Source organism: Anabrus simplex, chromosome 1, assembly GCF_040414725.1.
Source record: "Anabrus simplex isolate iqAnaSimp1 chromosome 1, ASM4041472v1, whole genome shotgun sequence".
NCBI lineage: Eukaryota > Metazoa > Arthropoda > Insecta > Orthoptera > Tettigoniidae > Anabrus > Anabrus simplex.
The window spans coordinates 991509282-991523083 of record NC_090265.1 but is presented as its reverse complement, the minus strand read 5'-3'; the positions used below and the strand labels follow the sequence as shown (position 1 = coordinate 991523083).

General features: G+C 37.0%; 1 protein-coding gene across 1 annotated transcript in view; it reads left to right on the top strand.

Moving 5' to 3' along the window:
- Positions 1–10660, top strand: part of LOC136857865 (lipopolysaccharide-induced tumor necrosis factor-alpha factor homolog) — a 91161-nt gene extending 80501 nt beyond the window's left edge. The window contains exon 5 of the mRNA XM_067136881.2: positions 6840–10660. Within this exon, the coding sequence (XP_066992982.2) occupies positions 6840–6942 (103 nt within the window). The 3' untranslated portion in view covers positions 6943–10660. The remainder of the gene's footprint in view (positions 1–6839) is intronic.
- The last annotated feature ends 3142 nt before the right edge of the window (positions 10661–13802 follow it).

Sequence of the window (13802 nt, the reverse complement as noted above, 5' to 3'; positions counted from 1 at the left end):
TTATTCTCCATATAGGATACAATTGAACAAAAAGCACCATTTGATTTCCTGATACGACTCTTAATGTCTTCTTCTGCTCCTCCAGTTGTAGTAACCATACTCCCAAGATATACGAAGGAGTCTACTTGTTCTATCTCTTTATTATCTATAGACAATTTATCACCAGTCTTAGAATTGACCCTCATCTCCTTGGTCTTATTAATATTTATTTGAAGCCCACCATCCTTTGTCTCCTTCAACCTCTTAATCTTCTCTTTCATATCTCTGAACCGTTGAGCGAGTAGGCAGATGTCATGTGCAAAAACAAGGTCTTTTAACCTATCTTGTAAGCCCCACTGGATCCCCCTTTTCCGATATCGATACACTCTTCTCAGCAAACTATTCAACACAAGTAGGAAAAGCGTCGTAGAAAGAATATAGCCCTATTGAACTCCCGAAGTCACATCTATTGGCTCAGCAAGATCTCCCATATGCAGAACCTGACATTTAAACCCTTGTACATATCCTTTATATGATTCAAGGTCTTTCATGGTATACCATAATCCTCAAGTGTTTGCCACATAACTCTTCTATTTACAGAGTCAAAGGCCTTCTCACAATCAATGAAAGTCAAGTAGAGGGTGTTCTGCTATTCTGTACTTTGTTCCAAGATAATTCTCAGAGTGTTTATGAGATCGACACAGGTACGGTGTTTACGATAACCAGCTGTTCCCTTCTAAGGCACAATTCCACAACATCCTTCACCCGCTCTAAAATGACCCTTGAAAACTCCTTACTTGGTACCGACAACAATGCAGTTCCCCTCCAGTTATCACGCTTAGTAATATCCCCTTTCTTTGGTATCTTAACAATCAGGCCTTTCCTCCATTCAGCTGGTAGCTTTTCTTCATTCCAGATCCTTTCCAACAGGGGTTGTAATAATTTTGCCAAGGTCTCAATATCTGCTTTAAGTATTTCTGGTGGAATACCTGGTAGTCCGACTCATTGGCTGAATGGTCAGCTTAATGGCCTTCAGTTCAGAGGGTCCTGAGTTTGATTCCTGGCCGGGTCGGGGATTTTCATCGTTTCTGGTTAATTTTTCTCTCTCGGGGACTGGGTGTATGTGTCCGTCCCAACCCTCTCATCATATTCAGACATCACACTACACTACCAACCACCACAGAAACACGCTATAGTGATTACATCCCTCCTTATAGGGTCGGCGTCAAGAAAGGCATCCAGCCGTAAAACAGGGCCAGATCCACATGCGCGCCGCGATTCGCACCTGCGACCCCAGAGGTTTGGGAAGAAGCGGTAGCAAAGGAAGAAGAAGAAGATTATCCATACCTTGTTCTTTTACAGTTCTTATCTGTTTCAAGGCCTTCTCTATTTCTGAACAGGTTGGAGGATGTAAATTTATTTTTGGATTGTATTTTGTAGCCCAGAAGTATCATTATTTTCGTCAAGCCGTGGTATAATACCAATATAATGGTCCGTTATTGGACATTATCCAGCTAACTCATTCTTGGTTGCCTGCGTTTCGCCCTCGTGTGCTAAGTTAGGCTCGTCAGTTGGGACTTAGCACACCACCCAAGACGCAAGGCTAGTGCATACCATGGAGGCCACTGCATAGGCTATTTGAAGCCACCAGCAGTGCCAATGCACTATGAGAGCTATGTCTCATTTCCAAAAATAGATGCCTGCCTGGCCATCAAATGATGTAGATGTTGATTCCCTTAGGGAACTTTAAACACATGAGGGCGAAACGCAGGCAACCAAGAATGAGTTAGCTGGAAAATTTATAATGTCCAATAACAGACCATTATATTGGTATTATAAATTGACTCATTCAGGACAAATATTTTAGGTTCCCTATGGGAATCAACATCTACATCACAAGCCGTGGTATGTCGAAAATTGTTTAGATTTTTGTCGTGCGTGTTTTACTGATAGCCCTTTTCAAAAGTTGGCAGGTGTGGATATGGTACCCTGTCTTGTTAATCCGCTGTTGGTTGAGCCTTCCGGACAGATGTGGATGGTCGAGGGTAAGCACGGCGCTCACCTATCCTGGATGGTGTGATTTTATTAACTTTTGTAAACTACTTTTGTTTTTTGGTCTTTTCTTTTTATTACAGTATATTAATTTATTTTTATTAAGTGTTTAATACAATTCACCTTTCTTTTTCAGGAAAGTATGTAAATGTTAATTTCTCACCAGTTTCGTATTACCTTGAGCTCATAACATACAGTACAAGGAAAAGGAAGGGAAACTACCAATTTACTAATATAAACAATAGTACTGAACTACAAACAAGCATTTTAGACTTAACAATAAAACATACTCCTGTTTCAATGTTATATTTGTCAATGATTAGTAGTGGCAATTTTGTGTTATTATATATTATGAAGAATGAAAAAACTGCTGGAATAGATGAAATTTCAGTGGAGATGATAAAGGCAGCTGGAGCTGTAGGCCTGCAGTGGACATATCGGGTTCTCAGGAATGTCTGGGAGAATAAGGAGGTCCCTGAGGATTGGCAAAAAGGAATAATCATCCCAATTTTCAAGAAAGGTGATAAGAAAGTTTTGAAGAACTACAGGGGAATTACTCTAATATCCCATGTTGCTAAGATAATGGAAAGGATACTGGAAAGTAGAATAAGGTTGAGGGTTGAGAAGCAGATACAGGAAAATCAGTTTGGTTTCAGAAGTGGAAGGTCAACAATAGAACCCATTTTCATTATGAGACAACTAATGGAAAAGCATTGGGAGTACGGGAATGATATGGTGATGACATTCATTGATATTGAAAAGGCATATGACAGTGTCCCTAGGACGAAAGTTTGGGACAGTCTGGTGCAAAAAGGAATTGGACAGGGATTAATAAAAATGATTATGGCATTGTATAAGGAAAGTTGTAGTTGCGTGCAAACACAAGTTGGCAGGACAAGTTGGTTCAAAATAACTAGTGGGCTGAGACAGGGAAGTGTTCTATCACCAATCCTGTTTACAATAGTAATGGATGACATCATGAGAACAGCAAAAGCAGCATATGGAGGAAGAGAAATGAACATGATGTTATTTGCAGATGATATTGTGATTTGGGGAGAAGATGACAGGAAGGTTCAAGAACAGTTGAATGTGGTGAATGGGAAGATTGAAGAATGTGGATTGAAAATAAGTGTAGAAAAGAGTAAAACTCTTGTTATGACTAGAGGGGAGAAAGAAGGGAAAGGTCAGATTAAACTTGCAGACAAGCCCCTGGAAGTAGTGGAAGCGTTTAAATACCTGGGGAGTGAATTAATGGAGAATGCTCGACTGGATGCTGAGATTAGTAAAAGGATTCAAGCTGGAAGTTGTTTCTATCATAGTGTAAGAAATATGTTATGAGACAAAGATGTGCCAATGGAAGCAAAGGATACTATGTACAAGATGTATTACGTACCCATAACAACTTACGGAGCAGAAACTTGGACAATGACAAAGAAGGATGAGAGTCGAATACAGGCAGCCGAAATGAAATTCTTGAGGAGTATGATACAGAAGAGTAGAAGAGACAAAATAAGGAATGAGAAAATCTGGGAAGAAATTGGAGTGGAAAAAATGACATAGAATAGAGAAGAGCCGACTAAGATGGTTTGGGCACATAAAGCGAATGAGCAACGAAAGAATGCCAAAAAAGGTGATGGAAATGCAAATCCAAGGAAGGAGAGGCCGTGGACGACCACGATTGAGATGGAAGGATACCATCCAATGCAGCATTATAGAAAGAAACCTGGACTGGGACACAGTGTTGGAGGAGGAGTGGTGGAAAGACCGAAGAAAGTGGAGAGGAACCATATTTGCCCCTACCCGGCTATAGCTCGATAAAGGGAAATGATGATGATGATGATGATGATGATGATTTTTACAAATGATCTATTACACTACGTTCATTAAAAAAAAATTGCCACTTATCCGAGCTAAAAACTAACAGTTCAAACACATCGTTAGTTTCTCAAAGTCTGTTTCTCTAAGATCCAGCTGTCTCATTCAGAGTTGCTATTTTCTGTGGCTGCCCCGTTGCTGTCATTGCACAGATGTCAGATTGTTACTGTGTGCTCTCCACAAATGGGTGATACACATTTTACACACCTGACAGTCGAAAATCTACTTTTTTTCTTTTCTTTGGGCAAAAGCCAAATTTTTCCCTTTCACTAGTTCTTATGAACTGCAATGGGGCTGGCACCCCATTTTCAATTCCAAGATACTTTCTCATTTTAAGTCGCAGGTCGTTCTTCAGACCGTTGTATGAGGCTCTTAAGGCCGTGTGTGTCTTCGTGAGATCTAGAACCAAGGTTTTCAGAAATTTTCTTCTTGATAGCTTTTCTCAGTATTGCAATCCAGAATGAGTTGTGAATTTATCCAAGCCATGTCAAGAAGAGGAAAATATATTCTAAGAGGCCACCGAAATTAGTTTCTTGCAGCTGAGTACTCAGACTTCACACCATCAACGACATCCACTTCACTCCGCCTTAGGTAAGGTTATAGAAAGCCGCAACAATAGCTTTTTTTAAGGTCTCCAGAAACTTCATCAATCTCATCAGAATCGTGCATCATCGATAAGAGAATGACATTTCGATATTTCTTAGGAGCATAAGACATGACTATTGCGTTTTCATTAAACGCAAAGAGACTACTGTAAGGAGGCTTTTGTCTAGTGTTTACAGTTTCTAAAGGTAAATTACTTCTTTTTTTTTTTTTTTTTTTCAATGACCATCAAATTATTTTGAGTAGCCAACTCGTTTGCAACAGGCACGGAGGAGAACCAATTGTCCATTGTCACGTTCCGACCAGAGCCTTGAATTGGTAAAGTCATCCTCTTCACAACAGCACTTGGTGTGTAAAGCATTCTCACATCTATTACAGCAAACATCTTCAAACCATATTTTGCTGGCTTGTTTGGCATGTATTGTCGGAAAGAACACCTTCCTCAAAAAGACTTAACATTTCATCCAGTGTCGCATATTTTCCTATGCTGTAGTTATTCAGACATCTCTGCACAAATCCATCAAATACTTTCCTTATCGGCACCAGTTTGTCAAGCGCTATCCTCCTTTGTCTTATGGTTTCATCATCAAAGTGAAGGGCATTGAGCAATAAATAAAATAAGTCTGTAGCTCATGACCAGATGAAATATTTCAGGCACAGTTGCACATTTGAACATGTTTATGTGGAAAGATTTCATTACCCCAACCAGATAAAGCAATCCAATAAGGGCTTGAATTTCTTCTAGAGTTGTGTCAGTCATGTCTGATTCACGTCTGTACTTTGCTTAATTTTTCTCAGCTCTACATTTGTATGGTGGGTTATTTCTTTAAGAACCGACACTGGAAAAATTAGGTTCCATACTTCTGTAATTGTCTCTGAATTCCTGGCTTCCCTTATCACACCTGGAAGGTAAATTACGATGTTCCTCCTTGGACTGCGTCTGTACTGATTTGGTGGGTGTATTTTCCATTGTGTTGTCTTGTCACGGTCAGTGTAATAAGGCCATAAATTAACAAATTAACTCTTTCACTGTGGTGGTCACCATTTCCAACCTCATCTTCCTTAGAATCATCAGAAGAACTGTTACCATCCTGAAACGTGTTTCCTTCGTGGTCTGTTCCCTCATCAAACCAATTAGCTATTTGATTTTTGTCACTCATAATGTAAACAAAATTAACTACCCATAAAAATTAAATAATAATTCAATTTGGGCAATTAATCATAAGAATTCTAAGATTTTGACAAACTAATCACAAAATACAAAAATTGATATTGAAACAAAATTAGTAAAAATGTATAACACGGATGGTCGAGGGTGAGTGCTCTGCTTACTGGCATGTAGTTGTGTAGAGTGCGGTTTGTTGGAATGTCAGGAGTGGGGAGATTAGTCACCGCACAGTTATGTTACCTTCAGTGAGTTTAGTGCCACTCAACTCTACACAACTACATGCCAGTAAGCAGAGCACTCACCCTCGACCATCCGTGTTATACATTTTTACTAATTTTGTTTGAATATCAATTTTTGTATTTTGTGATTAGCTTGTCAAAATCTTAGAATTCTTATGATTAATTGCCCAAATTGAATTATTATTTACATTTTAATGGGTAGTTAATTTTGTTTACATTATTGCTAGTTATATGTGGTGCAAAACCTTTTGCCTTTGTCACCGAGTGGATAGTCGATATACAGGTGATATGCAGTTTACAGTAATTTTGTAATAGGTTTCCTTTAATTACTACTTGTGAATTCTCTGCATATGAAACAAAAGCAATCCAGTGAATTAATACATCCACGTTTGTGCTTCTTCATTGTTTAACCCTTAACTTTGTTAATTGTTTAAGCATAAAAACAGCAGTATTTTAAAATTCAAAACTTTGTATGCAACATTTGAATCCTACCACCATGGTTTAAATAGTGCTTCTAATGAAAATGTTGAGAAGCAAACTTCATATTCAGATAATTTCTATAAACACAGTTGCAGTCATCTGCTTAAAATAAGATAAATATTTTTGCTGGCGGCAGTTTGATTTCTCGACCAATGCAAGCAAGATTTTTAAAATGAAAAGAGAGGTCTTGTGGCTCAGATGCATTGTAAAACTGGAGTTTCTGTGTCTGTGATCTTGATATCAATTGTCATGTGATAGTGAAAGCTTGTTTTTTTGGATTACCATGGACCAACAATTTCTAGAGGGGGACACAATTTACATCCTATTTCTACTCCATTTACACAAACCCTGCTTCTGCTTGAGGCTAAAAAAAAGTATTGTGCTGTCGTCAATGTCCCTCCACTCTCGCTTTCTCAAAATAATTTTATTAATTTCTGTTTCAGATGCTGCTTGTGCTCCTGTATTCCTTACTGTATGGATTCCTTTAAAATTGTTCGACATACCTGTCCCAATTGCAAGGCTTATCTTGGAACTTACAAGCCATAAATTGAGATGCAGAGATAGACAGTTGTTTGTGCAGTACTCCAATAATTATTGGAGTCAAGGAGCTGATTGTACATAGTACAATAGTTGAATGATCTAAACCAGCCTTTATATCGTCAGTGTAATCGAGATCATAAAACTTTTATACATTTCCATATTTATAATGAAGGTGCTTTTGCATTTTCATTTAATTAGGCAACTCTACTAATGTTGAGTGTGATATTGACACAAATATCACATGAATATGCGTAATTACCAAGATTGTATGTATTTTTTTGCTGCTCTTGGTAGGAGACATGAAATGTCTCTCAACGAAAGGAATTCTTAGAAGGTGACGTGGCAGCTCCATTAGTTGCTACTTTAATTTTATTTATAGCTGTATGAATAAAGAAAGGGAAACATTGTGTCCCTCATGAATGAGCCATTATGTGCCATGTCATGATATTGTTGATGGAAAAATAGTTTGTTATAATTGATATTGAGGTCGGCCTTTGTCCCTGAATCATGTCTAGTGTGTATCTAACAGACAGGAATGATTATGCTTGCAAGTCGGATTTTCTGTGGTTTGTAATCAGACTGCCTTTGTTATTCCTTTGTATCCTGGTATATCATATACTGTATATGCTATATTTAGAAATAGTGTTATCTTGTAGTTCCTTCATTGTTTCAAGTATACGTCCATTGTTTGGTCTTCCTCTAGAGAGAGTTTATTTTTTACATCTTGTTTGTCATTTGTTTAATTTCTACACATATCTGTCAACCAAATAGGTATTTGGCTGCATTTACTGTCTCATTTTACCATATTGAGCTTAGTATAATGTTGTGGATATTTTCTCATCTGTGATATGGCATAGTAATTTAGATATTGAGAGAGTACAGTGATAGTACAATATTTGGCAACTATTTTATGGTGATCAAGTGGTTGACACTCATACTTTTCACAATGATTCTGTTAGACTGCCACATTGAGACTTTCTCCTGATAATCATTTTTTACATTTAAAAAAATATATTCTGGCATTCCCTTTTAATGCACTCTGCGTTGTTGTTAAGTTAATAAAATGTCCTTGCAAGCATGTTGAAGCTTATAAATAGTGCATCTGTAACCAGTTTTTATCCTATTTTAATGTATAATTTAAAGAGAACTGTTAGTCTTTCTTTTTAAAATTAAGACATTTCTTTATAAGAAACTTTATACTGAAGTATATCGTAAGAATAAGTTAATGTGATGCTCTCCAGGAAACCATACCTTAAGCACAGTGACAAAATTTTACACTAGAAAGAAAAAAGGGCAAGAAATGTTAAGTTTTAGATTTGAACTTCATCTGTTAGCATGATCTTTGAACAATGTGTTGAAAGCAGTGACATTGATATCACCATATGAAAAAGTCTTCTAAAGAACCTTGGAAACAGGCTGTGCTGTCTTGTGAAACCATACCTTAAGTCACAGTGAGAATTAAACATTGGCAACTTAAAGTGTGGTTTCTTCACTCAAGTTCCTGCATTTTCTTCTACCAAAATATTAAATAACCAGCTTGTGCATCGAGCTAAAGTATGGTTACAATTTTTAGACTTCATTTACTGGGTTGCATATTTTATAACCCTTAGTTTTAACTAAGGTGCACAGGTGGGAGTCCAGACAAAGTGCTGTATGGCAAGGGAATCCTTGGTTTATTTCAAACGTGATTGATGTTATCTGCTGCAGCTGGAGAAGATGTGGAGTGAGAAAAGATTCTTGTATATATCTTTAACTCTTTCCCTAATGGTGCTAATATTCAAGAAATGCCAGAGCCACATACTGCTGTTAGAAGCATGACACTTTCTTCTGAGGAAGAGCGAATGAAGAAATGCAACACTGTCTTGAGACTGTGATGGAAAGACATTTTTTCAAAAAAACTGCCAAGAGTACCAGAAATGAAATAGAAGATCACAATATATCTCATTCTCCATGTTCCTACTAAGGAAAATGGCACAGCAGTTACAGATACCATCAAACCCTCTTCAGCCAGGTCCTATCTTTTTCTTTTTGACTTTCAAAGTTAGCATTACTGGCATTATGTGCAATTCCAGAAATCAGCAACATAACTGTAGCTAGAATCTGTAGTCATTTTCAAGGGGTCATAATGCAGTCAGCATTATGTTACACCATTACTTCAAGAACTATAGTTATGCTGTCAACTGCACTACACAAAATAAAAATAACATTATTAGGTGCTGCTTGGTGTGGAAAGTTGTCAGATTTACATGAAGAAATAACTATTTCTCTTCTGCCTGTGGGTCATATGAAATTTTCTTGTGTCTGGGGTTTTGCTCTTTTGAAAAGGAAGTACCACGTGATACGTATTTCTTCTCTGACAGACATAATCTTGGTCATTAGAGATACCATCCGTCAGTCAAAACTTTTAAGTTGTCGTCATTGGAAAAAAAAAATGGTGAGCTGTTAGTAAATGAGTAGGATTGGCAACACATGTTCAACATATGTTCATTGCTCATGGTTGGGAAAAGGTTCCTCCAATCATATCTTTGTTATTTTACTGTGAAAATGAATATGCGTGGGGTCATTACCTACCAGAAGAAAATTGAATGGTCCAACTGCAATTGTGTAATTGTAAAGATTTGCGAGGCAGTTAATCTCCCTCGGAACCTATCTAAGAAGTTGTAAGTAAGGCATGACTGCAGGAAGGATGAAATATCTGTTTGACAACATTCGAGAGTATTGCACAGCAGAAACAAGGGCCCATGGCCAGGCGACATTAAAGCTGCTGAGCCTGGGCCAAGTAACGAGACGGATTGTGTACGCAAAAGGGAAAGATATATATAATTAAGAAAATTTCAGAAAGTGAACAATTCCGTTTTGTTACTACAGGATACAAGATAGATTACTGAAGTAATGAAAAATCTTAATTGGATACTTGCTGTGTGTAGTTTCAGAACTACCCAACATTATTATTATTGTTATCATTACTTTTATTATAATTATTATTGTGTCCTAATCTTGTTTGTACTTCGCAAGACAGAACTACTGCGTACATGAGTGTCACAAGACTAAAACTTCCTGTTTCACTTTTTAAAAATTTTGAACATGTTTACATATTAAATTTCTAGGAAATGGAACTCCTAAATATTTAGGAAAATTATTTTAATACGCAAAGCTTATACTGTTCTCCTTTCTCCAGTGAAAGTCAGATTTTCTTAAATCCTTACTATATTATCGGGATGCTGTACCCCATTTTCCACCATATTTTCTCAAAATTCATAAATTCTGTCTTACAACTTAAAAGTTACATAAAGTGATCAGTTTTTAAGCTAGAGACATCTGGTTTTCATGAAAATGATTGCATATTTACCTAGTATCAAAATATAAAATAAAATAAATGTAAAATTTTCCAACTTAAGGTATGGTTTCCTGGAGGGCGTTACAAACGGATGAATGAATGAGTGAGAATTAATATGGCTAAGTGTATAATATGTTTCTTGACAATTATGTAAATAAAAATGTAACTAAATTCTTCATATTGTAAATGACTTCAACTTAGCCATCTTAATCAAGGTTCATATTATTGTGAATATGACTTGTATTCCCTGCTCATGGGCGGCAGCTCATTGTAATCTTGGCCAGTTCTTCACTGCCTCATTCAGGTCATAATGATGATCTACAGTATACTATGACCAGTTGTAAGAAAAGTTACTTAGTACCAAATATGCAACTACATAAAGAGTGATTCATTGGTTCCATTTAGAAAAAATCATCAGTGTTCTGCACAATTCCTTGTCCAGTCTTTTTCCATTGTTTACCATCTTATGCTTTTCTTTCCATGTTCTTGTCACATGTTGTTTTTAAGTTGTCTATGAATTTTGTCCTTTGTCCTTTTTTCCTTTCTCTCCCTCAACAATTCCTTCAACAAACTGTCTATTAGAGTTAGGGCCTACCTGGTCTTCTTCTCTTTGGTTACTGTTCTAATTAAACTCATCTCTTCCCCTGTTTGAGCTAGAACTTCTTGTTCATAGATGAGATAGGGAGGTTTATTTTAGAAATAAAGTGCAGTTTAGAGGCATTGTGAAACAATGATGCAGGCAGTTGCCATTCTATTTCTTTTGTTTCAAGTTTCACACCATTTTTTGTAACATATAGTGGAGTTAATTCTTGTACAATGGAGCTTTATTCTCATAAAATAAACACCTTTCTTTTATAAATGAGGCACATAATCTTCTGGTTAAAAGGATATATTCTTAAATAATTTCCATTTCAACAAAACAATGTCTGGATTGCTTGGCCCTGTCACTTAGAGTCTAGTGTGATTTGAGTCACTCATGCCTCATCTCTGATAACAATAGGATTCCTTCTTTGTTGTATCTGTTAAGTCTTCTGCATGAAGTCTGATTGGATCCTCAAATACCACTACCAAAGGTTATTATGGTTGTGGGAAAACTGCAAAAACCTATAGCTGTGCTATAAGGAGGCATACAAGACAAGTGAGGTAGTTTGTATTGCTTTCTTTACTGGGCCAGAAAGTATTATTGTGAAGGAGATACTATAGCACACTAGTTCTGATTGTCTCAACACACGTGATATTTATTCCTTGCTTTAATCATTTGTCTTCGTAATACTCTGCTGTATTTTTCTTTTCATAACATGCAAATGTATTGGTCACCGTCACAACCATAATGAGATGGAGACATTGATGGAAGCTAGACTTTACTCTGGCCTGTGCCTAAAAACAGAGCAAATACTGCTTCCATCAAGGAATGGTAACAGGTGGGTGAGTGCTGTGTTGTTTTGAAATGTCACTAGCAAGTCTACTGCTTCCATTTTTTAATATTTTTTTCCTTCAGGTATTTTAGACATTCCATGATTAAATTTCAAGCAAGCAAGCAAGCAAGCAAGCATCCTAAGCTAAGTTGCCTTTTACAGTACCAGTACTTGAAATATGATCAGTTGCAACCTTGACTGCCTTGTCCTTTTGTATTTTCACAGTTGTCTGTGTATTCTCAGTCCATTGCTCCCTCTTCCTACACTGACCTGTCATTGTATTCACCCTATTATGTGTTCCTATCCTTATACTATATCTAAGAGGCCGATGACTTCTAGATGATAGGCGTCCTAAAACAACAATCATCATCACTATATCCACGATGTGAAATTATCTCAGATGTGTGGGCCCTTGTATAGCTTTTTTTTTTTTTAATTTTATATAATTTCAACTGATGCATTCATAGGAAATCAGGAAATTGTGGAGGAGATAGAGATACTATAGCACACTAGTTCTGATTATTGTCTCAACACGTGATATTTATTCCTTTGCTTTAATCATTTGTGTTTGTGATACTCTGCTGTATTTTTCTTTTCTTATCATTGGTCCAGAAACTTGCCAAGTGCTTTTAGTAAAAGTAATGCAAACTCATGTGAGATTGTGAGTTTTGATGTGTGCTTTTATTTTTTTTACATTTTAAATTATATTTTATGATAACCATGTTGGTTAGCTTAGCATGCAGGCAGTCCTCTGAGGTAATTTCAGATCTAGGGAAGTCAATTATAGATAAATGTCATATTTATCATTATTGATATTAAGAAAGTTAAAGAAGTTTAGCCCTTTGCACTTGCATCACTCTGGTAACTTTGTTACCCCACTAAAATCACTTCTGCAGTTTCTTTCGGAATATCATCGTGCATGGAACTTCTTTTATGCTACAGTTTTATCAAATTACAAGCAATAAAACCATCAAAATTGTAATGGTTGTGGCAGAGATCTTACGGTTATCCCTATGATAAGTTCTAGATGTAGTTTTTGCCACAAACTACAGGGTCTTTATTTATGCTTGGCAGGGACTTTCTCGCTCGACCTTGGCCACCAGTGACGGTTCAGTTGCCGGCTACCGCGCTTACATATGTACGGCAGAATACGGTGCTCAAAATCATTATCATGCATTTTACTCACCATGTTTTCAGTTTATATTGAAAATGTTCCCTATGCACTGCCAAAATAATCGGCATCTCCTAATGAAGTTTTCAGTTACTCTACCAAGTTCTTCAACACTGATGGATGCAATTGCAACTGTTGTATTGTCTTTGAGTTCGTCTAGTGTGTGAGGGTTGTTCCCATAAACTACATTTTTTAATATTCCCCACAAATAAAAATTGCATGCCATTAAATCTGGGCTGTGAGGGGGCCACAGATTTTTACTTTGATTCTCGTACCAAACACGCTTCAGTAAGGAGGTAACAACCTTTACGTCTATTTTTATTGTTTACTGAACCTGTAGGTTTGAATCTCTTGGCCAGTTGTTTTATTGTCCAATTGATAGGAATGGGACTCCCTGGAAGTGTAGCTCAAAACTTTTGTCTTGTCCTAGCGCACGATTTTCTGCACTTATTGTAAGTATTGTGCAGATATACACGTTCACAGAACGAATATTTCACATACATTACAGCACTATACACAGTCACAATAAAACACTATACAATACAACATACAGTACGCAGTAGCTTCATTGAACACCCTACTATCTCGGAGCTCAGCTCTCAGCAACTGCAGAAGTGCCGGAAACCGCATGCGCCAGCGGCCGGTAGCGGACTGTCATCGCCAGCCAACTTTGAACGATAAAAGTCCCTGCCAAGTATAAATAAAGACCCTGTACTTCAGTATAGGGACTCCAGTTTTGATATTTTTTCTAAGTCATCTTCCCAAAACTTATCCTAAATATGTCTTCCAGTGCCTTTTAAGGGTTCTGTGGATTGTATTTCACCAGTGTGAAGTATTTTTGAAACACTGTGTGATTTTTTTTTTTTTTCTTCTTCCCTATTTGAAATATACCCCTTTTCAATATTCATTGAACTTTCAGGTTTATTCAAGTACAAATTGTATC